The sequence below is a fragment of the Panthera onca genome, chromosome D3, assembly GCF_046562875.1.
Source record: "Panthera onca isolate mPanOnc1 chromosome D3, mPanOnc1 haplotype 2, whole genome shotgun sequence".
In the NCBI taxonomy this organism is placed as follows: domain Eukaryota; kingdom Metazoa; phylum Chordata; class Mammalia; order Carnivora; family Felidae; genus Panthera; species Panthera onca.
In genome coordinates this window covers 45,873,827-45,899,193 of record NC_138350.1, presented here as the reverse complement: position 1 = coordinate 45,899,193, position 25,367 = coordinate 45,873,827, and the positions used below count along the sequence as shown (strand labels likewise).

The 25,367-nt window shown below is 43.4% G+C and overlaps 2 protein-coding genes across 10 annotated transcripts in view; both read right to left on the bottom strand.

The window, feature by feature from the left end:
* Window positions 1-12: 12 nt before the first annotated feature.
* On the bottom strand, window positions 13-19,011 carry CABYR (calcium binding tyrosine phosphorylation regulated). 9 transcript variants are annotated; one of them, XM_060613470.2, is made up of 7 exons: window positions 18,906-19,009; window positions 16,199-16,371; window positions 16,046-16,099; window positions 5,217-5,567; window positions 4,296-4,364; window positions 1,491-2,094; window positions 227-374 (listed from the first exon to the last, which is right to left on the bottom strand). In XM_060613470.2, the coding sequence occupies exons 2-7, from the start codon at window positions 16,344-16,346 to the stop codon at window positions 320-322; spliced, it is 1,281 nt and encodes a 426-aa protein (XP_060469453.1). In that variant the 5' UTR covers window positions 16,347-16,371; window positions 18,906-19,009; the 3' UTR covers window positions 227-319. The 9 variants fall into 9 exon arrangements, 8 of the variants coding, with proteins under 8 accessions (XP_060469450.1, XP_060469451.1, XP_060469452.1 ...); XR_009604324.2 differs by lacking the exon at window positions 1,491-2,094 and adding an exon at window positions 13-100 and having other exon boundaries at window positions 218-374; window positions 4,296-5,567; window positions 18,906-19,011; XM_060613467.3 differs by lacking the exon at window positions 227-374 and adding an exon at window positions 13-100 and having other exon boundaries at window positions 1,487-2,094; window positions 4,296-5,567; window positions 18,906-19,010.
* Window positions 19,012-23,507: 4,496 nt separating this feature from the next.
* TTC39C (tetratricopeptide repeat domain 39C) overlaps window positions 23,508-25,367 on the bottom strand; it is a 106,348-nt gene continuing 104,488 nt past the window's right edge. The window contains exons 13-14 of the mRNA XM_060613472.3: window positions 24,957-24,995; window positions 23,508-24,286 (exon numbers count right to left, since the gene is read on the bottom strand). Of these exons, the coding sequence (XP_060469455.1) occupies window positions 24,197-24,286; window positions 24,957-24,995 (129 nt within the window). The 3' untranslated portion in view covers window positions 23,508-24,196. The remainder of the gene's footprint in view (window positions 24,287-24,956; window positions 24,996-25,367) is intronic.

The following is a 25,367-nucleotide window of genomic DNA, read 5'->3' as shown; positions in this document are numbered from 1 at the left end:
AGAACACAAGGCTTTATGCTTGCATGAAGTTTATTGACAAATTACACGGGGTGGCAGACTCCACCTTGAAGGTTGACTCAAATGGCGTCACTTCTGGCATCTGTTAGGAATGCAAACAGTGAATTGTTTAATCATGAAAATGAACAAGTAAAAAGAACGGCAGATCAGAAATACGAGGTCTGCACTCCTATCATTAAATTCTTATCTACTCATTTACCTGTATTTGCAGTGAAATATCCCAGCATTTCATGCTGAGAAAGCCATTTTGACAATTCTGCTAAAAGTCTACAAAGGGGGTGATGAATAAGGGCACGTAGACCTAAGATTTGATAACCGAGTTGTCTCCTGAAATGCGATGTAGTATTCGAACCTGCCTGTGAAGGAAATGTAGCTTTTGCCCATCAGATGTTCAGCTTGAAATTCCCACAAATTGTTTTAAGGAGCAGAACTCGTGGGGGTGTGGGTTTAACAGTTGCATTATACCTCCTTAACTCATGTCTCTGCTCCCTCTAGTGACCTCCAGCTCTGGCTTCCTACTGAGCTTTTAACCCCAGTCTCTCTCCTAGGGACACAGGGGCCCTGACTCATAGGGTCCTCTCTTCACAGCTCCAGCGTCCTCTTAGGTGCTGTCCCGGCTCTTCCCAGCCGCTCTCATTTTGGCCTCCTTGGGGTGTCTGACTCCTGCTCTTTCAAGCCCTAGGCCTGGTCTGTGGGGTCTCTACAAGGCTGGCTCGTTGCACTCACTCAGTGGTCAGTTTGCATCTGGGCCTGAACACCTGTCAGCATCTTGTTTGGTTCACCCTACTTCACATGGTGTAATTAACTCTGGTGCTTTCCCCCACTAAGTGGGAAGGTCCCTGGTTTGCCCTGCCTACCCACCTCAGGAAGGAGGGACGAGCACAGGACATGGCATTAAGTACCGGGTAGATAAAGAATTTAAAGATGATCTGTGAGTGATAAAACTGTCTTATCCACAGTTCATTCCAGTTTGGGCTCTTCAGGGCGTTTCCAGACTCCTACTGTGTAAATCTATAAATCTTCACTCTGAGAGGGAACAAACATACTGCTCTACACACAATCTCTTATCTCTCTCCAGTTGTCCCCAGTGCTCATGTCTTGTCTCTGCTCCGACCCACCCCTTAACACGCCAATTGGATTATACAGTTCCTACGGAATGTCTTCTTATAAATCTACCCTTTTTCTAGTATCTTCCAGGGGCTAGATGAAGAACCCATATTCCCAGGTGATCGAGTGGATCGGTTCATGTATTAGGCACCAAGTCCGAGTAGTCCTCACGGTGCAGTACACACACTGCATTTATTAGCAATTGGGGGCAATGAACTTGGAGATAGTAACCATCAAATTTGAGTATACACCAACTCCTTGCATATCTCAATGCAATTTTCATAAACACCTCAACCTCCAGATCAGCAAATCAAACACTAGGAGCAAGCCAAGGCCCACACATTATGGTAGGAAAACGCACCTACCAGTTCCCAGTTTCTGCTCTGCGGACATGGGCGGTGGTCACGGTTATCTCTCCAGCAATACCATAACTTCCACAGGGGGTACGTTTGTCACCAGATCCTGAACCTTTTTTGGCTACATCTTCTACTGGGAATGCGACAGAGAGAAAAACTGGGCTTTGTGGCCTGGGGACATCTTGTCCACTTGGCAGAGGACTACCATTCTGGGGGTTTGGGGTATGTTTCTGGAATTTCTGATCTGCAGGAACAGCGATGGGTACTTGGACTGCAGTGTATCTCTTCAAGGCATCTGACTGAGAAACAACAGCATGTCCAGGAAGAGGTTTCCAATCCTGAGCTTCCTGAACATTCGAGCCTACTAAAATAAAAGGTGGGGCACTGGTCTTCTTGCTGTCGTCCAGCATCACGTAAGTTGGAGAAGTAACTTTCGGTGGCTGCTGCAGAAACTGTGGATCCTTAGGATTAGATAAATAGAGGGTTGCTTGGGGGAAAGGCACAGGTGCAGGTGGCGGTGATGGGCGACTTTGTTGATTCATATCAGTTAGACAATAAAGGGTCCACATGTTAGAATATGGTGGTGGTTGTCCTGCTTCGCTTGCTGCTATGGCTATAAAAAAAAAAAAAATTTGCAGGCATTAAAGGTTTGGTCTCTGTATCAGGCGCTATGCACAGAAATGTCTTTATAAGTTTACATATAAACAGCTGGAGCAGTAAATATGTGCCATAAAGCATGCTAGAGAGAGGGCTAAATAGTGTTTGGTAATGTGAAAGAAGAGCGGTTCTGTCCAGTTGGAAAACGAGAACAGTGTTGGGACAGCAAGCGGCAGGGGCACTAGAGTTGTGGCTAAAGAAGCAATCTCATGCTAAGTGCCGCTTCCAGGGACACCCCCATTAGATGTGGCTGTCACAGCATCCTCAGGACTTTACCAAACTAGTGGCTTTACCAAAACAACCAACTGAAGGGCATGTGAAGCCACTGAAAAAGTGTTAATGCAGCTGCAGAGTGACTTTTTCTTTACTAAAGTCTGCATGGGGCATCATCTTTTGATTACATTATCAGTTATCTCTGGCCCTTCACAGGCACCATCATCTCCCATTAATTTGTCCCCACGTACGATCATCTCATGATCTAGGACTCAGAACCCCAGAGAGCACCCCTTTTAGGCGAGGCTTGAGGTCAAAGGTCCTAGGTGGCAGTATGAGGCCTGTTGGTCTCGGGTTAAGAAAAAAGAGGTCTAGGGGCACCTGGGTGGCTCAGTCGGTTAAGCATCCAACTTGGGCTCAGGTCATGATCTCACGGTTGGTGAGTTCGAGCCCCACGTCGGGTTCTGGAGCCAAGAGCCTGTTTCAGATTCTCTGTCTCCCCCTCTCTCTGCCCCTCCCTCACTCGCACTCTCTGTCTCAAACATAAACATTAAAAAAAAAAAAAGGTCTAGGGAGTGCCATCCATCTAACCCCCAGGAATCTATGATGTCAAGTTTGACTTGCCTAGTGAAGACTGTACTGTCGTGGAGAGCTGAGTCGCAGAAGATGGGACGGAGGCGAAACTCCTTCCTGATGGAGTTTGCCCAGAGTGTGCTAAGTTCACCTTGTGAGCCCTGGGCCTTGTATCCCCGGTGTAGCTTTTCTTCTTCCCCAGAAAATAACACTATGCACATGATTAAACTGGTAAGTTTTCAGTAGCTTCAGATGCTGTCAATTGATCCTTCTGCAAAGCCAATTAAAAATATGGACAAGCCCAGTCTTCCATTTGAAATATCCTCGTAGTGCTTTAGAAAGGGCGAGGCCCTGAAAACAGTCACTCGGGATGCCAGTGCTGCATAAGCCACGAGTGTAGTGCCCGTCCTGTGTGCCAGCTCCCAACGCTGCCCTCTGCCTCCTCAGCTGTGCAGGACCCCATCACACTGCCAGACAGAATTTGATCCCCGAACACCTGCTTTGGTAACACTTGACCATTCTGGCTCTGGGAAGAGCCGCAGTTGAGAGTGTTTCTGCAAAAGGAATGGGGGAGGTTGGCTCCTGTATGACCCATCCGTCCCTAAAAGGGAGAAGACAGGAGGCCGGGGGCGGGGCGGACCAAACGCCACAGTTAGATGGAGAGAGAGGTCAAATCGTTTCTGTATCACGGGAAAGCCCCCGAAAGATCCAGCAGCCCCGAAAGCAGCGGGGTGTTAGCACCCGTCAAGGGAGCTGGCAGGAGACCAGCCGTTTCGGCAGTGCCAGTGCCCGGTGGTCCTCCGTGCTCTCCCGTGTGACAGAACTTGGGCCTGACCCGTCCTCGCCATCCAGGCGTGAAGCCCCCCCCCGTTGGCTGCAGGAGCCCCCAGCCAGGAGGCCGGGGCCAGGCCAGCTCCCCACACCCGTTCGCAGAGCTCTCCTGCCGCAGCGCGAAAGCAAGGGCGACACACCACCATTTCCCTGACGCGCCACAGGCCGCAGCCTCCGGAAGGCGTTGTGCAGTTGGAGTTTACGTTCACAAGCGAGGAATTGCAAACCAACACCACCGCGGCCACCTCACGTATCTTGGGCCTGACAGTTGGCTCTTAGCGTTCTTCACTACCTGTGCCGTGTCCAAAAGTGCCGGGTGGAGCAAACTCTGAGGCCAAGCTTTGGTGATGTCACTTTAAAATCACTCATCTTGTAAGAGTAAAATCTCAAATTCAACAAAGCCTTTACGTAGGTTTGCCGTTTTAAGAACTATTTAAAAGTCTTTCGACCCATCTGTAGGGAGCCTACCTAGGGGTTACCTGAAATCTAGATGGCACCTGAAATGTAATCTTTAATTTTGTCAGTATCTAATTTTCTTACCTGGCTCCATCAAACCTTGTTCGGGTGCTGCTTCCCACTCTGGTTCGATTTCTGGCTCAGTAAGACCTTCTGGAACAGGAATGGGGGGACCACCAGATGACCTTACAGATGCACCCAAGCTCCCTGCTTTGGCAGCTTCCCCAGAGAGCGCAAGTGTGGCCTCCATCTCCTGGGTGGCAGAGTTTTCCCCGGATTCCTCCTGCCCAGGATTGCCAGGGACTAGAGCAGTAAACTCCATTTCAAGGTGCAAAGATTTTTCAGAGCCTACTGCATTGGTAGAGCCCTCTGCATCCTGGAGTTGTGCAGGCGGACCTTGCAGGGAGGTGTTGGAGTACAGAACTGCTTCTGCCTCCATTTGCACCGAGGAATATTCTGCGTCCTCCTCCGACTGTGCACGTTTTCCAGAACCTACGGCTTTGCCTGAGCCCCTCATGAGTGCTACAGGAATGGGACCAGAGGGTGATGACTGATCATTTTCTTTAAGAGTAGCAACGTCATCAGTGAAAGGGATAACTATGTGCTCTGGTATTTGCTCGACATAAGTGACTCCTTCAGTCACAGGCTCATCGTTATAGATAGAGGATATATGAACGAATGATGTGACCTCAATATCAGCCTGCAAAGGGACCTCAGGAGCTTGATCGTAAGCAGGAGGGTCTTGTTCATCCTGCAAGGGGAATGAGGAAGCCGTTGATGGCTCAGCGTCATCGTCTTTAGATTCAGAACCCAAATCTACACGGACAGATGTTTGGCTCAGAACCTGCAGGGCCACCACCTCTGCAGAATACACAGCAGGAGTGGCTGCCGCGGCATCTTCGGCAGCCTCTGAGCTGAGCACCTCCTCGGAAAACACAGGCAAACTTGTTGCCACATCCACCATTAACACGTCAGACTGATCAGAATGAATAGATGCAACGTTACCTAACGTCTGAGCAGCAAACTGAGCTGGGTCGGCTGGGACATAAGCAAACTCCGGGGAGCCAGCTGCCGGAGACGGTGACGACGGTGGGCTCATAGCCTTAGAGGTAGTTGGCTTTGAACTGGAGCCTCGAGCGGCTTCGGTCGTCTCCTCGGGCTCTGGGAGCAGCTCAGCATGAACTGATGGGAACTGAGTGGTTTTGCTGATGAACAGTGGTCCAGCTATATTGTCCTCCTCTGTGTCTGTAGATTTTTCCATCCGTGTAGGTTCGTGGGAAACTATGGATGTTCCTACCGGTTCTTTTACACATTCTGGTTTCTTCTCGTGTGTCATTCCTTCTGACCATCTCTCTACTAACAAACAGCCGGATGGGTTAATAAGCGTGTGTCCCCCTCCACCTGCCACCAAACTTTAAAGCAGTAACAGGTAGAACATTCAGATGGCAGTACATACACGAGTACAAAAGAGTTTGCTTTATTTCCCAACATCAGTGATTTCGTGTGGGTAATGAAACTTCCCTGTCCTGATCCACTCAAAAGATCCCTCACTCAGTTCATCTCCTCAGAACTAAGTGACCCTGAGCAGCACGGTGACAAAACGCATAATCAGATACCACCTTCAGCTGGTCAGCATCAGGGAAAAGACCATAACTGCCTAGAATTGAGTTGAAAACCTCCATGGAAAAAGCTTCTGATCTAAACTCCTACACAAAACCAGAGGGCAGAGGGCAAGACTTCAACCCGAGCAGTAAGTGACCTCATCTTCAGCTGATGGAATAGCTTATTAATGAAACAAATGCTGTCATGTTAATAAAGGCATTCCTCAATTTAAGAAAATGCATATATAAAATTTAACGATGAATCGGAAAACTTGACTACAGGACACTTCTATGTTAGGAAGCCCCATCTAGTCTAGCCTAAAAATGGTAGTGATCTTGCTGGCAAGATCTGATAATGCAGGCCAAGCCATACTGACCCAGACAAGAGGGACCGAGAGAGAACTCTGGACCCATGTGTACGTGTGGACTCGGTGAGTCCTCGGGCAGGAAGAAGTTCCCATGGCTGGGGATGGCTAGAGGGCTGGCGACGTGCAGAAACTCCTAGGACTGGAAAACTGCTGTGAGCCCCTTTTCTCAGCTCCGCATCTGCCTGCCACCACCCCCCCCCCCCCCGGCCCTTCCTCGTCGCACGCGGTCACATCTGCTTGCCGCACTGAGGATTCTCTCTTGGGGAAATGTTTCCCTAATACCAGAATGCTATCTGCAGGAAAAGCACAAAGTGTGTTTCGGTTTTGTTCTTAGTCCTCCCACAAGGTTTATTATTCCTTGGCTTTGACCTTCCTCGAGTCTCAACTGCATGGCCAGAGTTTCACAAGTCTCTTCACCTCGGCTGGGCCCAACCTCCCCCACACCAACAGCACACTACTTCTCAAACCCCCCCACTCAGCTGCCTGTCTCCCCCCAGCTCTTCCCGGCTAAGCCCCAAGCTGTCCTCCACAGGCAAGCGGCTCGGGGTTGGCCAGCAACCCCAACGAAAAGGGCTTTGCGTTTTTTTATGGGGGTGGGGGGGTAGGATTCTTCTCTGCAAACACTCCCTCAGATACTTTGTTGCTTGAATCCTAGCCATATTAGTAGCCCCTAACTCTGCTTCTGCATTTCCTCTTCCCAGGGACACTTCCACTCTCTCTGCTTGGCCTCGCTTTCCCTGTGCAAGAGTTTGAAAAATGCTGCGAGGGTGAATGAGGGGCTCACTTTCTGTGAATCTCTTCTCCCAAGTATCCAGGCACTGGACTTTGTTTTGTACAATTTCTTCAGCATTATGACTGTTGATAGGAGGCTAGGTGTGATACCAGCCCCTCCATCAGAGCTGAAAGTGAACTCTCTCCTTCCCCACTGAATCTCACCTAGCACAACATCTGGCAGTGGGTAGGAATGTACATATTTGTTAAATGAAATAATGAATTGGGCTTTAAGGATATGTAGCACTTGAAAGGTGGAAAGGAACTCCTGGAGAGGGGAGCAGCATAAAGCAAAACTCAGAAGACAACAAACTGTCTTGTACTTAATGGGAGCGAGGATTGCAAAGGCAGGATAGATGCAGATTGCAGGAAGCTGTGTTTGCATTCAGGGGCCTGTAAAGGGATGAAAATTTACACACTATGACAGACCTGTCACAAAGCATTACTTTCTCTGTCTGCATTAAAATGCTCATTTTTACATGGCAAAATTTAGTTGATCTAGGTTTAAAGTATTTATCCCTTCTAGTTTAAAAGTCTCCTTTGGTTTATTGGTTAATTATTCACCCTTTTGGGGTATCGCTCTTTTATCGAAGGTTCTCCCACTTCTAAAGAGGGAATGTGAATGTGAGAGTTAGCTCTGGTTCTGACCCATGTAGCCCTTTCCTGCCACCTGTCTGTGACCTCTGGTGGAGGCACAGCACCTATTGCCTGTGCTCTGGGCTTTGTCTCTGACTTTGCTGTATTTCCTGAAGTATTTCCACCCTGTGAAAAATGTGGCCTGTTACTTCACTCAAGGACTGGGAGAGCCCTTCCTAATTTGTTCCTCTTTAGCCTCTGAGGCCTAGCTGCCAATTTTGATTCAGTCCCAGCTTGGACATTTTGTGCTGTAGCTCTCAGCTGGCAGGTTGAGCAACTGCACTTTTCTCAGCCCGACGCCCTGCGAGTTCAGCACTCTGGGACAATCGAAACACATCTGCACCAACTAAAAGCCACATGCAGATCCTGGGGCATCAGAAATCTTATCTCAGGCCCATCTGAGAAAGACTCTCCATTATTTCTAATCTGCTTCAAATAGAATTTTTTATTCAACAAATACTTACTGAATGTCTGATCACAATTACAATTATGGTGGAGGTGCTGAATGTAGCATAGGTTATGTTAAACGATGCTAATCACACTGCTTCTCTGAGAGGCACCCAGGAAAGCAAAGAGCAAGCGTTTTGTTCACGTTTTAGGGAATTCCAATCAGAGATTTTACCTTCCTTATAACTGCTCTGGATCTCAGCTGGCAATTGTTATGCACGCCCTAGTACCACAGCCCCATTGCCAGGAAGGACTTCTCATTTCCCCTCCCTTTGCAGCAGGAGATGAGCTTATATCCTAACTTTACCCACCCACCCCCCTCCTCCCTGGCATATATAAAATAAAACCTTGTAAGGTGCCTGGGTGGCTCAGTCGGTTAAGCAACCAATTTTGACTCAGGTCAAGCTCTCACAGTCCATGGGTTCAAGCCCTGCATCCTCTCTGTGCTGACAGCTCAGAGCCTGGAGCCCCCTTCCATTTCTGTGTCTCCTTCTCTCTCTGCCTCTCCCGCCCTCTCTCTCTCTTTCTCTCTCTCTCAAAAACAAATTTTTAAAAAAAATTTTAAATATAAACTTGACTCTACCAGAATCTTTGGCTTGTAAATTAAAATTCCACTCTGGAAAGTCCAAGATCTTCTCTCAACAAAAACAGGTTCCTGCAAAACTCCAAAGTGTTAGCTTTCTTGCTATGAACTTGGGAGACTCAGTACGGAGTAACGACTTCCTTGCTCTAGCTATTTTCGCCTTTTCTCCTAAAGCAAATGAATACGTCAATGGGTAGACATGAACGGAGTGAACAGGAACAATCAGAGGCTATCTGAAATCATGTATATTAGAGTTTAATATTTTTGCAAAAGTATCCCTACAACACCAAAGAGTTTGGATTTTGTGAACAATAGGGAGCTATCAAGGCTCCTGACTAGCAGAGCGATACATTTCTCAAAGATGTTCTCCCTTCATGTACTGACTCTTGGGTCCTGCTGTCCCTGACCTCCTTGTCCTAATTTTCTGGTTTGCCATATCTGCTTCCTCTCTCAATCCTAATTAGCTCCGTTTCTGCCCCTAGTCTGACCCCAACTCTTGACTATATCATTGGCTCAATGATTTGTTTGCTGTCTTTAGTATGGACTATTCCCCCAACTGATTAATCTTAACACAGTGGAAAAGCATAAAAGGCCCAAGCCCCCTTCCCAACATCACCACCACAGAATCATTTGAACCCTTTTCAACTTAATGTAATTCTTACCTTGGTACAAATTTTACCACCCTGTCTAGACAAATACAAGACTTGGAGAGATAAAAAGATCATTTTGGCACATCACCCATCCCTGTTTAGGGCATCAGTGTAGCTTGATTTCCTTACTTGAAAAAAAAAAATGCCCAGGAAAGTGCAGAGTTAGCACCAGGGCTTCACAAAATTTGGTATAGGCTGTCCTGAAATTGATACATTTCTCATTTACTTAATAAGAGAGAATAGCTACAAGTATATGTAACCAACCATGAAAATAATGCATGAGAATAGAATTTGGTACAAGAATTAAACTAAAAATTGGGGCACCCAGGTGGCACACTTGGTTAAGCTTCCAACGCTTGACTTCAGCTCAGGTCATGATCTCACCGTTTCGTGAGCCCCACATCAGGCTCTGTGCTGACAGCGTGGAGCCTCTTTGGGATTCTCTCTCCCTCTCTCTCTGCCCCTCCCCTGCTCAAGCTCTGTCTCTGTCAAAAACAAACTTAAAAAAGGTTTTAAAACTAAGAATTAAACTAAAAACTTCATAAATGTTTGATATGAGTAAGTAGCTCAAGACAACATCTAATGATACACATAACTGCTATGGTGCTGCATAGAAATTGAAACTGGGCCCAAAGATCCACAACAGTGCATGACAGTAATTACTGTTCTATGGCCAAGCCAAGAATGTCCACGATGACTAGGAAAAGCTAACAGGTTAACTCAGGGTGGGCTAGGCCTCCTTGGTTCTTCAGAAGAGTTTGTTATTTCCTGCCTTTGTTGGAAGCAGGACAAGGCTGATACTAGAAACCGGACTGAATTAAGCTTAGGGGGATGTTAGGTGATAGTGGTGTTGAGAATACATTTACCACTCTGAACAGGAAAGTGCTTCCCACCCTCCTCACTGAGTGCTGAAAAAATGACAACTAGCACAATCTGGCTTCAGGGTCTACACAACATGATGGAGGAAGAAGTGAAAGAGGAGGAGATACTGTGGGGAAAGGGAGCTGAAATTCCTCTCCCTTCACTCTTTTAGTTGAAGAATTTCAAGTTTTTCCAGAGGGATCCTAGAATGCTATTTACTGTAGAAAGAGCATGAGTTATGCTTCTAGGAAGATCTCAGTTTACATCCCAACTCTACCGATTACTTAATATTTAGAAGCTTACAAGTTATGTAATCACACCCAAGCATCAGATTTCTCATGTAAAATTGCAATGATGTTACCTACTTATAAAGGTGTCTTAATTGACAAAATATATTGTAAGTACCTAGGACAAAACAGGTACATGTATACCTCATTTTATCGCACTTTATTTTACTTTGCGAGTATTGCATTTTTTACAAACTGAAGGTTTGTGGCAACCCTGTTAAGCAAGGCCACTGACTGGCTGTTCCCCCCATCTTTCTCCCTCTGCTGGGACCTCCCCATTCCCTGAGACACAACAATATTGAAATTAGGCCGATCGATAACCCTACAATAGCCTCTAAGTGCTCAAGTGAAAGAAAGAGTCTCATGTCTCTTACTTTAAATCAAAAGCTAGAAAATGATTAAGCTTAGTGAGGAAGGCATGGTGAAAGCTGAGATAGGCTGAACTCTTATGCCAACCAGTTAGCCAAATTGTGAATGCAAAGAAAAGTTCTTAAAGGAAATTGAAAGTGCTAAACCAGTGAACACACGAATGATAAGAAAGCGAAACAGCCTTATTGCTGATAGGGAGAACGTTTTAGTGTTCCGGATAGAAGCTCCAACCAGCCACAACATTCCCTTAGACCAAAAGCCTAATCCAGAGCAAAGTCCTAACTCTCGTCAATTCTATCAAGTCTGAGAGAGGAGGAAGCTGCAGAAGAAACGTCTGAGGCGAGCAGAGGTGGTTCATGAGGTTTAAGGAAAAACACCATCTCCGTAACATCAACGTGCAAGGGGAAGCAGCAAGTGCTGATGTAGAAGCCGCCGCAATTATCCAGGAGATCTAGCTAGATCATGACTGAGGGTGGCTACACTAAACAACAGATTTTCAATGTAGGTGAGACATTCTTATATTAGAAGATGCTGTCTAGGCCTTTAATAGCTAGAGAGAAGTCAATGCCTGCCTTCAAAGCTCCAAAGGACAATCTGACTGTCTTGTTAGGGGCTACTGCAGCTGGTGACTTTGAGTTGAAGCCAATGCTCTTTTCCCATTCTGAAAATCCTGGGGGTCTTAAGAATTATGCTAAATCTACTCTGCATGGGCTCTATAAATGGGACAACAAAGCCTGGTAACAGCATGTCCATTTACACTATGGCTTACTGAATATTTTATTTACTTACTTTTATTAATTTTTTTTAATGTTTATTTTTGAGAGAGACAGACAGAACATGAGCAGGGGAGGGGCAGAGAGAGGGAGGGAGACACAGAATCTGAAGCAGGCTCCAGATTCTGAGCTGTCAGCACAGAGCCCAACACGAAGCCCGAACTCATGGACTGCGAAATCATGATCTGAGCCAAAGTCAGATGCTTAACTGACTGAGCCACCCGGGCGCCCCGGTTAACTGAATAAACTGAGGGTTTAGAGTTTAAACCCCCTAAACTCTGGGTTGAGACCTGCCACTTAGAGAAAAATATTCCTTTCAAAATATTACTGCTCAGGGACAATGTACCTGGTCATCCAAGAGCTCTGATGGAGGCGTACAATGAGGTGAATGTGGTTTTCATACCTGCTAATACATCGATACTGCAGTCCATGAATCAAGAAGTAATTTCAACTTTCAAATCTCATTATTTAAGAAATACATTTTGTAAGGCTATAGTTGCAAAAAATAATGATTCCTCTGATGGATCTGGGCAAAGTCAGTTGAAAACCTTTGGAAAGGAGTCACCATTCTAGATGCCATTAAGAACATTTGTGACTCATGGGAAGAGGTCAAAATATCAACATTAACAGGCATCTAGAAGAAGTTAATTCCAAAGTCATGGATGAATTTGAGGGGTTCATGACTTCAGTGGGGGAAGTCACTGCAGATGGGGTGAAAACAGCAAGACAGCCAGAATTAGGAGTGAAGCCAGAAGAAGTGACTGAATTGCTGCAGTCTCAGGATAAAACTTGAACAGAGGAAGAGTTGCTCCTTATGGATGAGCAAAGAAAGTGGTTTCTTGAGATGGTCTACAATCCTGGTGAAGACCGTTGAAAGAATATTCCATAAACTTAGTTGCTCAAGTAGCAGCAGGGTTTGAGAAGACTGACTGGGGTTGGAAAGAAGTTCTACTGTGGGTAAAATGCTATCAAATAGCATCACATGCCATAGAGAAATCATTCATGAAGAGTCAATCGATGTGGCAAACTTTATTGTTGTCTTATTTTAAGAAATTGCTACAGATACCCCAACTTTCAGGGACCACCACCCTGATCAGTCAGCAGCCATCAACATCAAGAGCAACCATCAAGCTCTCTGGAAGCTCAGATGGTAGTTACCTTTTAATTCATTTTATTTTTTTTTTTAGCAGTAAAGTTTTTTAAATTAAGGTATGTACACTTTTTTTAGACATAATACTATTGCACACTTAATAGACTACAGTATAGTATAAAACGTAATTTTTATATGCACTGGGAAATGAAAAAAGTTCATCTGACTGGCTTTATTGCAGTATTTGCTTTCTTGTGGTGGTCTGGAACTAAACCCACAGTATCTCCAAGGTAAGCCTGTACTCAATGATTCCATTCCTTTTTCCTTTCTTTTCCTACCATATACTAAGTGGTGGAACTTAAGAGACAACTCTTTTGCTTTAAAATAGAGCTGAGTTTCTAAAATCCCCCCAATTAATGATTCATCTCTATTAACAAAGAAACTCCTGAGAAGACTGAAAAATTGCAGCACTTTTCATGGATTCATGTGGTAGTGAGATCTGTTTAATCAAATTGCAAAAAAAAAAAAACAAACAAGAAGGGAGTCCAAGAAAGTTTCACAGCATGAACTACTTTGGAAATAGGCATATATGGGTGAAATGCCACAGTGGAGGCCTGGACAGTTAGGGACTATCCCATAGGTCCTAGGCTCTGGAAAATGAGGAAATGATGAGAGACAACAGAGAAGTGAGAAAAGTTTGCTTCATATCTGGTACTTTTCCTCCCCACCTCTTCCCTCACCTGAGTTTGTATGAATTTTTAAGGGCACTGGGAGATGGGTGAACCCTGTCTGTCCTATAAAGAAGCTACCAAAAATGGGCCTCCTTCCAAGAAAAATCCAGGATGAAGTGTTCAAATAAAAGGGTATGCGCAAGGATGTACTGTAGACAAAAACCAATGTCTTTCACAGTCACATCTGATAGTTGGGAGGTGAGTGGGGACCAATGCATTAGGGATGGGAGTTAGCCTTTGCCCCACATCAGCAAGCGCTAATACCTGCTACTGCCTTTAGGTTGACCTAGCCTCATGCTGAAGAGACTGAAAGACCAAAGTAAGGGTCAGTTCACATGGTCCTCAAAGAATGGTCCACTTTTCCATATTGCACATCACTGAAATCTTGGGAGAGCCACAATCCTTGGGACCGAGAGAGCATGTAGGGTACTATAGGTGCCACCATATACAGCAGCGGGATCCACAGAAGGGAAGTCTGTCTAGAGGAGAAGGTGCCACTTGTTCTACCTACATTTTTATTGTAGAGAACCCAACAACCATGCAGCCAAATGTACTTGGCACTCCCACAGGAATTGCGTTTGGGGAATTAAGCCAGTTAGAAGATAGGAGGATGTCATTCAGGGGAGGAAATGCCCTACCAAATGGAAACTGCCTCTATATCCCTAGATAGTCCCTCTTTAGCCCAGAGTGATGCTTTCCTGGATACACACAGACTCATGCAGTCTCTACGATAGGACCTAAGTTAATGGACACTGTTTTCCATTAATAAACCAGTTGATACAACAATAAAAGGCAGACAAATGAGCCAAACTGGTATTAGTTAACAATGAAATCAATATATTTTCTGGTCATATCTTCATGTTACCTTCCCATCTCCCCAGTAAACTAGAATAAGCAATGTTCATTTCTACTCTACTGCCAAAGAGCAATCTAGGTCTACAGCCATTCAGTCTGTTAATTAAAGTAATCCACATTAATTTAGTCCACTTGTTAAGCTGAATGGTGGGTAAGTTCTTCAGTAAACAAATTAGTCTCAAAAGCTACCAGTTAGAAGAGCCTGGGTGTCTCAGACAATTGGGCATCTGACCTCAGCTCAGGTTATGATCTCGTGGTTCATGAGATCGAGCCCCACGTCGGGATCTGTGCAGACAACTCAGAGCCTAGAGCCCACTTCAGATTCTGTGTCCCCCCCTCTCTCTCTCTGCCCCTTTCCGCTTGCACTCTCTCTCAAAAATAATAAACATTTAAAAAAAATTTTTTTAAAGCTACCAGTTAGCTACCTCCCACCATAAAGATTCACCGACTTTATCACCACTCTCAAACATAGTAAGCCTGCACAATCCCAATCCTCTCAAACATAGCTCCTGGTATAGACAGCACGAGTACAAAGAGAAAGGTTCACAGGGAAGGGGAGAGTTGTCAGGGTTCTTGCACTTGTCTGTATGTCCTGCTGGTGGTAAGCAAATCCCAGACCTGTGTCTCATGGTAAGCTGGGAATGTCCTCAGGACCCTGCAGGGAAGAAGCCAGGCTAGATAGTAAAATATTCCTGAACCACAGCAATGGACTCTCCTGCCCCTTCAAATGCTGACTCTTGCTAGCCTTAATCTCATTTTCTGTTTTGGGTCTTTTGCCATAGACCCAAATCCCTCATGATCTTTACATTTTCCTAGATCCTACTCCTGACTTCTCCCTATCTTGACTATGTTATCTATTGGCATCACCAAACTGGTAGAGTATAAAAGTGGCTTAAACTCACTGATCCTACCTTTTCTTTCTCCACAGTCATTCCAAAATGTTGGCCAGCTAAAGCAGCAAAAATACTTCGTTATTTCTCTCCCTGCCCGGGAGTCTCCCATTTTTTCCACAAAATTTTGCCAAAAGCTTCTTCTTACCATTCTTTTAGATATGCATGCCTGTCCTTGGGATCACCCTTTTGCTTTTAGTGAGCCACCCAAATTGTCACCATGTAACTATGCTTTTCTCTTACTCCCCATCTGACTTTTCTCGGTGCTCCTCTGTCAATGCAGTTTCATGCGGTCACGTCCACCTAGACATTTACACATATACATAAAACACAATTTTTCAAAGCCCTGTACAGCCCTATGTCAGAGAGATGGGCTGGAGAAGACCACTTTCTATGAAAAACTTGGGACAGAAAAGATGGTCAGTGACAATTGATTTCTTGCCCTCCAACTGAACTGCAGTTAACCTACCATAGGAGGAAAAAAGAAAAAAAGATGTTTTTTTTCTTAATAAAAATATCTTCCAAGAAGAGTGTTTATACAACTTTCCTAAGTAGTGCATCTATTACTACAACATCCAGTTTTCTTCAAAGTTCATTGTACTTCCTTAAAGATAGAGGACATTAGGAAGGGTCTGAGTCATAGTTTATACATACTGTTCTAGGTCTCATTTTACCAAATGGTTTGAAGATGAGTGTTTCCTATGTTTGTCTTTTAAAGATTTAAAATCCCCCAAAATGTCAGTTTCCAATCTTCAAAAAAAAAAAAATGATCCAATAATAAAAATTAAACTGTGATTAAACAAACATCAGTATAATTAAACAAAATATTTATGGGCATGATTCTGAAGCTTGAATGTATGCTAGTAATGATGCAATGATTTATAACTAGTATTATTAAACTGTTACTACTTGTGGTACTTACCTTCAATCAGATGAAATTGTTTAACGAGATCTTTTATATCCAGAGAAGTATTCCCTGAAGGAATAAATGCAGGAAATTAGAGACATCAAATTCCCAACTTAAAATGCCTTCCTTTTCAAAGCAACAAATATATAATCTCAAGGAATAACAAACCTTCTCTAAACACAATGAGTTCTTTAAAATAAACTGCTGCAAACTGGGTGATGTTTGGTGGGTTGGTTTTGAGAACGGCTCTGCTAAGTCCCTCGAGCAGAGTCTTGAGGCCATAAGGTACGACAAGTCTGGGCTTTGAAGAAATCATTTGGGCAGGATGTCTGTAATATCAACTATAATGAAGAAAAACAAGGTCTTATAAATAGTATATGATAGCTTCTGACAACAAATCTGTCTCCTATAGAAATTATTACCTTTAGTTCCAATTTCTAGGCATTTATTCTAGCAAAGTGGGCTAATTCTTAATGGTAGTTAACACACAGGCGTTGAGTGCGTACACACACACACACACACACACACACACACACTAGCTCATTATGTGCAGATGAGCAATAGAGTAGCACTATTAAACCCCCTGGGGAAAGCCCTGGTGAGAACTCTAGGATGATAGTAAAAACAAAGAGCCAACCAAACAAAACTTGTTTCTGTAAAATTTAGTAAATATTTTGTGCAGAATTTCAAGAAAGATAAATTAAGCTCGTGTATCGGTGCCTAAACATCCTTTGAAATTACATGGGCACTGGCTTTTTCTCTGTACCTTCATCAGATAGAATTGTCGAATAGAGTTTCTACAAGAAAACTTTTTCCTCATTTTTCTAAATGTATCCCTGAACACGTTGATCGTCTTTCAATATACAATTTTTAGCCTTTGCTTTAACAATCAGAATAGGTATAATTTACTTGTGGTATCACACCACCCACTACCCTATGCACGTCTCTCTTTTCTCCTATCCTCCCTTAACCTCTGCCCTAGTCTTCCCCTCTCTCCCTTTTCTGCCGCCTTTCTGATTTTAAGTGGTACCAAGGGTATTGCATAGTCCAACCTGTAATGCTCAAGAGTTGCAAAGATTGCCATCCTAAACTGTGTGTCAGTGTGTGTGTGTGTGTGTGTTCTGTTTCACTGTACAAGATGATTTCAGGAGGTTTATAAATACATGTAAAGAACAGAAGTAACTATTTAAGGAAAGGAGTTCAATGGTAAGGGAAAAATCATGGTAGGAAAAATATGATGAAGCCACAGGTAAGGTTAGTATCCCCATGCAAGCCATACATCCTACACTTTGATGGAGATGGCGTGTCAAATCAGCCCCTGAGCTACCAGGCAGCCATCACAAAATAGGAAAAATTTGGTTAAATGGTTCATGTTTCTGAGATAAAAAATCAGTTGCCTGGGAGACTCGGAGGCATTCTGAACACCGAGTCCCAGGAGAAATTTCTCCCCCAGGTCCTCATAAAGAGGGGAATAGTGTGATATAATGAATCATGTCAACAACACCCCTACAGTTGAGTAACGAGTTTCACAGAGCTAAGTTGCAGTGTTTAGTTACAGCAATTATATAAGGAGCCAACCTCTAATAAAAAGTTGTGTGTCATAACAAAATGCTGAATATTTAAAAGCAGTTTCATCTTCCCAAAGGTCAGGAAAAAAAAAATGAATCTCTGTTGGTCAAAGCAAATCTTTTGAGGATATAATTAAGTGTATTGAATCCTTTAATGAAAATCTACTCTCAAAGTTTAAGTCAACTTGACCTTTACTGAATTAAACTATCTTTAAAAAACCACTAGTGCGCAAAAAGCAAACAAAAACAAAAAAACAACCAAAACAACCCCACACCACTAGTGCAGCTTTGGCAGGCTACAAGCTAAACGTTAAGGGATGTAGGCAGTAATTGTATGCATGATCCACAGATACGCTATTTTTGTGTGCATGTGTATATAATTTTTTTTCAAGTACACATTTTGCACCCCAGTGTGAGTGGATAAGTCACGTTTGGAAAAGCGGCTTACCGGCAGCCATGATGGAGCTACCCAAACACCCTTTCTGTAGGCAGTTGCTGCCACCAACCGTGGACAGAACGGCGGTACAGTTATCCTATTGGTTCTCCGCGCAGGCGGTATGCCGCGCCCCCAACCACTCCACACTCTGGGAGTGTGCGAGGCCTTTCAGTGCCCCAAGACCTGGGATGCTGTACGTCCTACAACACAGTCCCATGAGAAAAATTGTCCTGAGCAAGTTGAGAAATACTGCGACACCAAGCAGGACTACATCGACGGGTACTCAGAGACAGACAGACACACACACACACACACACACACACACACACTGAGAGCTTAAAACCGACCGCTTAATTCTACCCAAATCTCTCCTTTAGAGGTTACTTGTCCAAAACTTCTTTTACTACCCCGACCCCTGTGCTGAACTGTGAGCTTGCGTTTTTACCCACTCCCCCAGGGCTAACGCCTGAGCGGGACAACGGTGCTGTAGGCTGAGAATGCGGGAGTGCGGGCTTCAGAGCCACAGGAAACGTCAACAATACACACCGCTCCCTTAAGACCTACGTTGGGGTCTGTGCTTGGTTTGCCGTTGGTTTGGTGGGAAGGGCAGCGAAACGGAGAGCGGACGTCCGGGTTCCGCGTCTAGTTCAGGAGGCGCAGGTGGCAGACCCACCGCCGGGACTCCCGGAGCTCCGCCACACCCACGGTTGTGAGCCTGCCCTTCCCCCACGGGCCTCCCACTCCGAGGGCCCTCCGTCTTCCCCAGCACTGGAAGAACCATCCACCGAGCCCACCGCGAGAGGCGCCCCGAGGGCGTGACCGCCTCCTGGGCCGCAGGGCGGGGGGGGGCCTTTTCTCCAGACTCCCCCACCTTTTCCTTTCCGCCTACGCTATAAAAAGCTTCCTCGTTGCCCCCTTGCCGGCGGCTCCTGAAGGAGTAGAAGCGCTGAGCTGGGTATTTATAGCCCTGTGGACGTCAGGGCGTGCGTCACAAAGCTCCTCCCTCCTGCTGAGGGCTCGCGGTCAGGAAAGGAGGCGGAGCCTCAGCGTCCTCAGCCAATGGGGAGCCGCAAAGGACAAAGGCTCCAACTCCGCGGGCCAGACACGCAGGTGGGCTTTGCCTTTTCTAGAATACAAACTGCCGTTTCCAAACCGCCAGAAGTCGGTCAAGGCTACGGCCTTTCCACTTCTCATCGCTCATCATAAAATAAGAGCTGGTGTAGAAGGAAACAAATAGATTTATGGCATTTCTTGCAGTCGCCGCCTCGCCTCTTCGCACTACCCCTTCCTCCACAATGTTACTCTTTTCAGCCAGCCTTTAGAAGAATAGTCTGTCACGGTATACATAATGCTAAAATGTTGAAGAGAACGAATAATTTTATGCAACACAGTACTTTCCCTTTTGAGAAAATCACCTGTGGGAAGAGAATTTGGCAATAATCTTGAGACTTCCACTTTCTGTAACTCGGATCTGGCAATACAGACACAACCCACCCTCCCCAAATCCTACTACCAGAAACCGGTTGCAATTCAGACCAAAGTAAAGGCACATCGACTTGTTTCAAATACCTGCTCCCTGCTCTTTCACCCATTCAAACTCACATACTTGAGCTGGGCATTAACTGCCACCATAATCATGATGACCAAACTCCAAACGGGCTTCAACGTAATTCGTTTTCAAATATTTAAACAAGAATCATTGTAAATCAACCAAACAGTATCTTCAAGGCATAGATATGATTAAAAAAAAAAACACAAAACACTTTAAAGAAATTCAGAAAACAGTTAAGGCTTCCAGAGCTCTTAAGAGGCAATGCTTAGGGCACCAGTCTCCATTTATGCTGCACAGAGAGCACTTTCTACACATATTAAATCTTCCAAATAATAGTTACTGAGTGCTCATTATGTCACAGGCTCCCTCTTCTCCTGAAGATTGCATTTTGAAAGCAGAAATGCTAATTTTAGATTGTGATGATAGGTCTGCAGATGATACTTGTCCTTGGCCACTGTCCCGGGCCCCATTTTGGTGGATAAAAGTGAAATGAACCATTTTTGGTGCTTTCGTTCATAATATATTTAACTATCAAAGATAGAAACTTTCTAAAACCCCCAAGTACAAACCCCATTTATGGCATCTTTGGGAATTATTTATGCTTCTGTAGCCTAACCTTGGCAGGCCACCTCGGACACACAGGTCTTAGGTACTGTGCAGAATATCTGCAATGCATGTCCTCTTTCCACATTTCATCAATGACTCTTTTGTCCAAGTCCCTGAGAGGCAAATTGTTACAGTGAAAACATTTAACCAAAAATTTTCAAACCACTATTCACTGCTTTGATTTCTAGAACTCTTATTAATGATTTCAGGTGGTTTTATATTCTTCTTGTCCTTTCAGTCACTAGGGATCTAAATGCAAAATGATACTCTGCTTTGCATTTCTCCTTGCTCCCCATTCTTACTTCATGGAAGTTCAAGGCTCTTGGCGCGACCTCTGCAAAATTCAAATGTTATTTCGTTCCCACCTGACTCGAAACTGGCCTGAACACACATACTGTTTGTCACCTCTGTGCCTTTGCTCATCAAGACCAAGAGATGAGCATGAGATGTTCTTCTAGCCATCATTTTCACCTGACTACATCCTTTAAAACTCAGGGATCTCCTACTTTAGGAAGCCAATGGGTTAGAAGCATTTCCTCAGTGGCCCCATAATACACTCTCTGAGCATAACCTTGCTATATGTTTGGTTTGTGTTTGGCTCTTCTCTCAGATTTACTAAATACTTACCAAAAGATGATAACCTAGGGTAGTGTTGCTTTAATTTAAACCACCTGCACTGGAATCATTTTTAGGAGCTTGTTAAAAATGCCTTCCTAAACCCTACCTCATAGCTACTGAGTCAGATTCTCAAAGGAAGGCTAATTTCATTTGTACAACTAAAATTTGCAACCAGCTGGCCTGTGGCTGGACAAAGCATAACCCAGAGCTCACCCAAGTCAACTGGGAGCTAGAGCTCAGTCTTTCTGGTTTTCACAAGAAAGCCAATTATAATGTGCACTGGGCAAATTATACTCTAGTGAAGAAGAGACACATCTTTTATCGATCAACTTTCCTGTCTCCTGCTCCCGAGCCCTTGCTGTCCTTTTCTCTTTCCTAGCTTCCAAGTCTCCTCCCTCTATTATGTATCTCCTGGGGAGGATATGAGCTTAACAATTTTTTTTCTACAAGATATACCACCAACAAAATTCAAGAATATGTAAGAAACACCAAACAGTACATCGTGACTGTCAATGTGTACCTGCATCGATTCAGATCCGTAGGTGTATACTTGCCACCACAATTTGCTTAAGGAAGCAATCAACTAGGAAAGTTATACAGCAAAGGAATACCCACACACACGCACATGTGTGTCTATTTTAAAAATCAAATATGCACTGTCCTTTTAGTTGGCAGAAGCATAAGAGTGCAAACTCTATAATCATTGACTTGCACAATATTCAACAATTCCTTGTTATCTGTGACATCTGAAATACTTCACTTGCTCAAATACTTAGCTATCATGTGCTAAAATCAGACCCTAACCTAATAAAAAAATCTTAAATATTTTAACACCACAAAAGTACATGTCACATTAGACCATACCTCCAAGCTGTGACAAATTATGTGTTCAGGGTACATATACATTAGAGATTTCTCTCATCGTAGGCCAAATCTAATACAAAAATACATTTGACGCTCATAAATTAGAAGATCCATTTAAGAGCCTCCAAAATAGGAATGAGGAAGGAGTGATGCCAACATAAAAAAGCACACATAGATCCAAGTTGTTCTGGTTATAGGATTATTTTCTTCATCCACGAGGGGGTAAAGAGCAAGTCACACCAAGCTAAGTTTCTAGGCAGATCACAGTTCACAGGCTGGTTAAATCATGGCACGCAGGCCAGAAAATGTTATGAATTACTCAACTCAAAAATGTTCTCAGATTTCAGTCTAATAGTACTATACCTGCACTGTGGTTTTTGTTAGAGACTTTAGAATCATTACCTACCCCATTAGGTAGGGAGGTACTCTCCATACTCTACGGCCCTGTTGACACACACAAACCACAGGGGCTATCCGGCACCAAACATAGGAAGAGTTATAAACAGACCTACTCTTTGACTATTAAAGTGGTCAGTGAACTGAATACAAACTTACTTGAATCCTGAAATCTCTCTGGAGAGATACAAATAAATTTTTAAAGCAGTGAGTGCAGGAATAGTTTTTGTTTAATCCTAAAGTACAGGGCTTCATGTAACCTTTGAATACTGAATAATAGTTCAAACAATATTTGAACTGAAAATTCAAGTGAGTATGACCTGAACCAAGAACTTTGGGTTCAGAATGCTCCACAACCCTAACTGGAAAGTCTGGCTCATATGCTATAGCCAAGGACAAAATGGCTAGGGCCAGATTTCACAAATTCATAATATTCTTCCCTTAAGCCTCCATGAAATTAGGCTTCCGATATTTTTAAACACCAAGTGTTTTCTTCAGAAAGCATCTACTTGGCTTCTGCATCTGCTCATTCACTGAATGTAAGATAGCAATCTTTTCTCTCTGGCTAGCGTCAAAAATCCAGGCAGGATTCACACCAGAAAGAGTCCATGTGAATAAAACACTTTGGAAGTGAGGAATCACGAATATAATTTAGTCAAAGTCGGTGAGGAATAATTATTTCTTTCAAAGAAATTATCATTCCCTCAGAATCAGATGAAGTAGGTTAAAGCTGTCAACATCCTAGCTGCTCCTCCTAGGTTTTATTTTGAAAAGAAATATTAAAGTATTAATATCATATGAGATCATGCTTCAGCTACAATGATATGTAAATAAATGACACCCCAAGAGGATACTCTCTTTAGCACAGTATAAATTTTAAAAAATCTAACCTTAAGCCTGAGCCAAGTTAGGCACACAATTATGGCAGAAATTCTCAAGTGACTGAGGTATTTAGACTCTTCAAAAACAAAGGTGTTCAGCACTGAGCTAAGAGGTGAATTAAATGACAACAAAAATTAGCAATGAAGGATTAAAAATTAACTTTGAACTCCTTTTATAGAATAACCTGAGCTAAGGAGACAATGATTAAATCCTGGCAACAGATAGCCCAGCAAATCCTTCACCAGCAAATATTCTGAGGGAAAAAAAACAATCACCTATGTTCATTTAAGAATACCTTGTCAAGTAATTTGTTAAAAGACCTCCAAAAGTTGGTAACGAGATAATTTATCACAAAGATAAGGAAACTCCTAAAATATAGGTATTATTTATCTAGCCAATAGACCAGGCTTTCTAATAAATTAGCAAAACAGTTCTACTTTTGATTGTAAAACTATCTATTTGCTTCTACTTGGTTGGCTTTCAAAGGAAAAAAGTGTTCATTACTTTGAAACATTCTGTAGATGATCTGGAGATAAGTATTTTTGATGACACAACTTCAGCTGAAGCGCATTTCTGTTTTAATAAGGAAAACATGAAATTCTGGGTTATTAACACATTTTGTTTTACAAGAATATTCTGTCTGTGGTCAAGAGATCTGTGTTCTATTCACTGCTCCACTGATAACAGGAATAATTGATTGGGATCAATTAGCCTTTTTGTGCCTGAGTTTGTCTAGACAATGGGAATAAGAATATCTGTGCTATGTTATTCACAAGTTAGAGGATAAAATAAAACACTAGAAAGCACTTTTATTTTTTTTCAAAACACAATATAAATGCTATGTCATAATACTGTTGATAATTTTACAGGTGCCTCCTAGTGTTATACGCAGTCGGATGTGTGCTTAAGGTAGGCGTTCCTAGAAGATCACAGGTGGAATATTTAGTTTGCTTTTATTTTAAAAATAATAAATCACAAAACTAAAATGTTTGAACAAGGTCACTTAACCCTCTCCCCAGGTGGTTAGTTATAATTACTAGTATCCTCATTATTATTACTTTTTAGCTATACGTTTAAAAGAGGAGATCTTTAATATGTCAGCCTAACTGGGAAAATGTGTCCCTGGCACAGGTGGTTTTCAGAAGAAAAGCCGGTCTTCGGGCTTCCAGAAGAGCTGTGTCCTCTGCTTTCATTTTAAAGTGCAGAACCTGGTAGGGAGGGACAGAACAGGAAGTCCGAGTCTATCACTGAGGAACCAGTTCCCTCAGAGAGGCCAGAGCAGCATGGATGCGGACATGCAATCTGTTTTCAAAGTCGTAGCCAGAGAAATCCTCCTGTAAGACCAAAGAAGGAGATTTATGAACTCTATGAACTGAGCCTTCTGAAACACTGCAACATAAGCCACACGATTTTGTGCTTCCTCAAGTAAAATCTCTCACACTGCTTCCCATCCACTCAATTTTATTTCCCAAACCTCAAACTTTGGGTTCATTTCTAAAATGTCCAGGAGGATGTCATTAATGCTGTCTTTGGAAAATTGTCTTCATGTTATTCCTGAAATAGTAGTCTTGAACTGTGCTCAATCTAACCTGCTATTAGAAATTCTTCATTCAAGACTATAGTTATGGGGGTGCCTGGGTGGCTCAGTCAGTTAAGTCGACTTTGGCTCAGGTCATGATCTCACAGTTCGTGAGTTTGAGCCCCGTGTCAGGCTCTGTGCTGACAGCTCAGAGCCTGGAGCCTGCTTCAGATTCTGTGTCTCCCTCTCCCTGTGCCCCTCCCCTGAAGTGTGTTTTTAAAGCAGGATGGGCGATTTCATTGAGTTTCTTATATTAGTAATTTCACTTAAACATCAAGGGCTCACCAAATCAATTAGTTATTACTTTTCCTTTCCAGAAATATCAACCAGAACAATCATCTCACAAAACTTCTTGAATTCAGACTCGAGTGGACACAACAGAGGGTAAGAAGGGCCCTGGAAAAAGGTAGATACAGTATTTTTACCTTTGCTTGAAGAAGTAGAGTTCTGCCTCTTGCTACAGTCTATGAATGTAAGAAAAACATAATATCTTTTAATATCTATATTTGGACATACTCAAGCAGAAAATGTTATAACAGGATAGATTAATTAAAACAATTCACAGTAGACACAGAGGTGAGTCAACTGCTCATTCTAGTTTAGTCACTCAATTTTTCTTTAATGATGCTTGTTAAGTTCACACTAAGGCATTACTAAATAATTATGCATAACCCTCATTATACAACAAGAGATTAACAACTTGGAAGAGTTATTATAGCTTAAGATCTTAGAGAGCAACCTAAAACTGATGATCATTAAAAAGTTTACTTGACATCAGTAAGTTAGACTTTGGAATGCATTACTGGTTGAGAACATCAGCTTCACGTTTCCAGAAA

What these genes read in the sequence shown, in the direction of transcription:
- CABYR (XM_060613463.2), bottom strand. Translation starts at nt 16,346, where the DNA reads ATGATTTCTTCAAAGCCCAGACTTGTCGTACCTTATGGCCTCAAGACT. An exon ending in ACAATTTCATCTGATTGAAG is followed by an intron (nt 5,568 to 16,045) that starts GTAAGTACCACA and finishes GCTGTTTGTTAG; the next exon opens with TAGAGAGATGGTCAGAAGGA. An exon ending in AGAGCAGAAACTGGGAACTG is followed by an intron (nt 375 to 1,490) that starts GTAGGTGCGTTT and finishes TTTCCTTCACAG; the next exon opens with GCAGGTTCGAATACTACATC.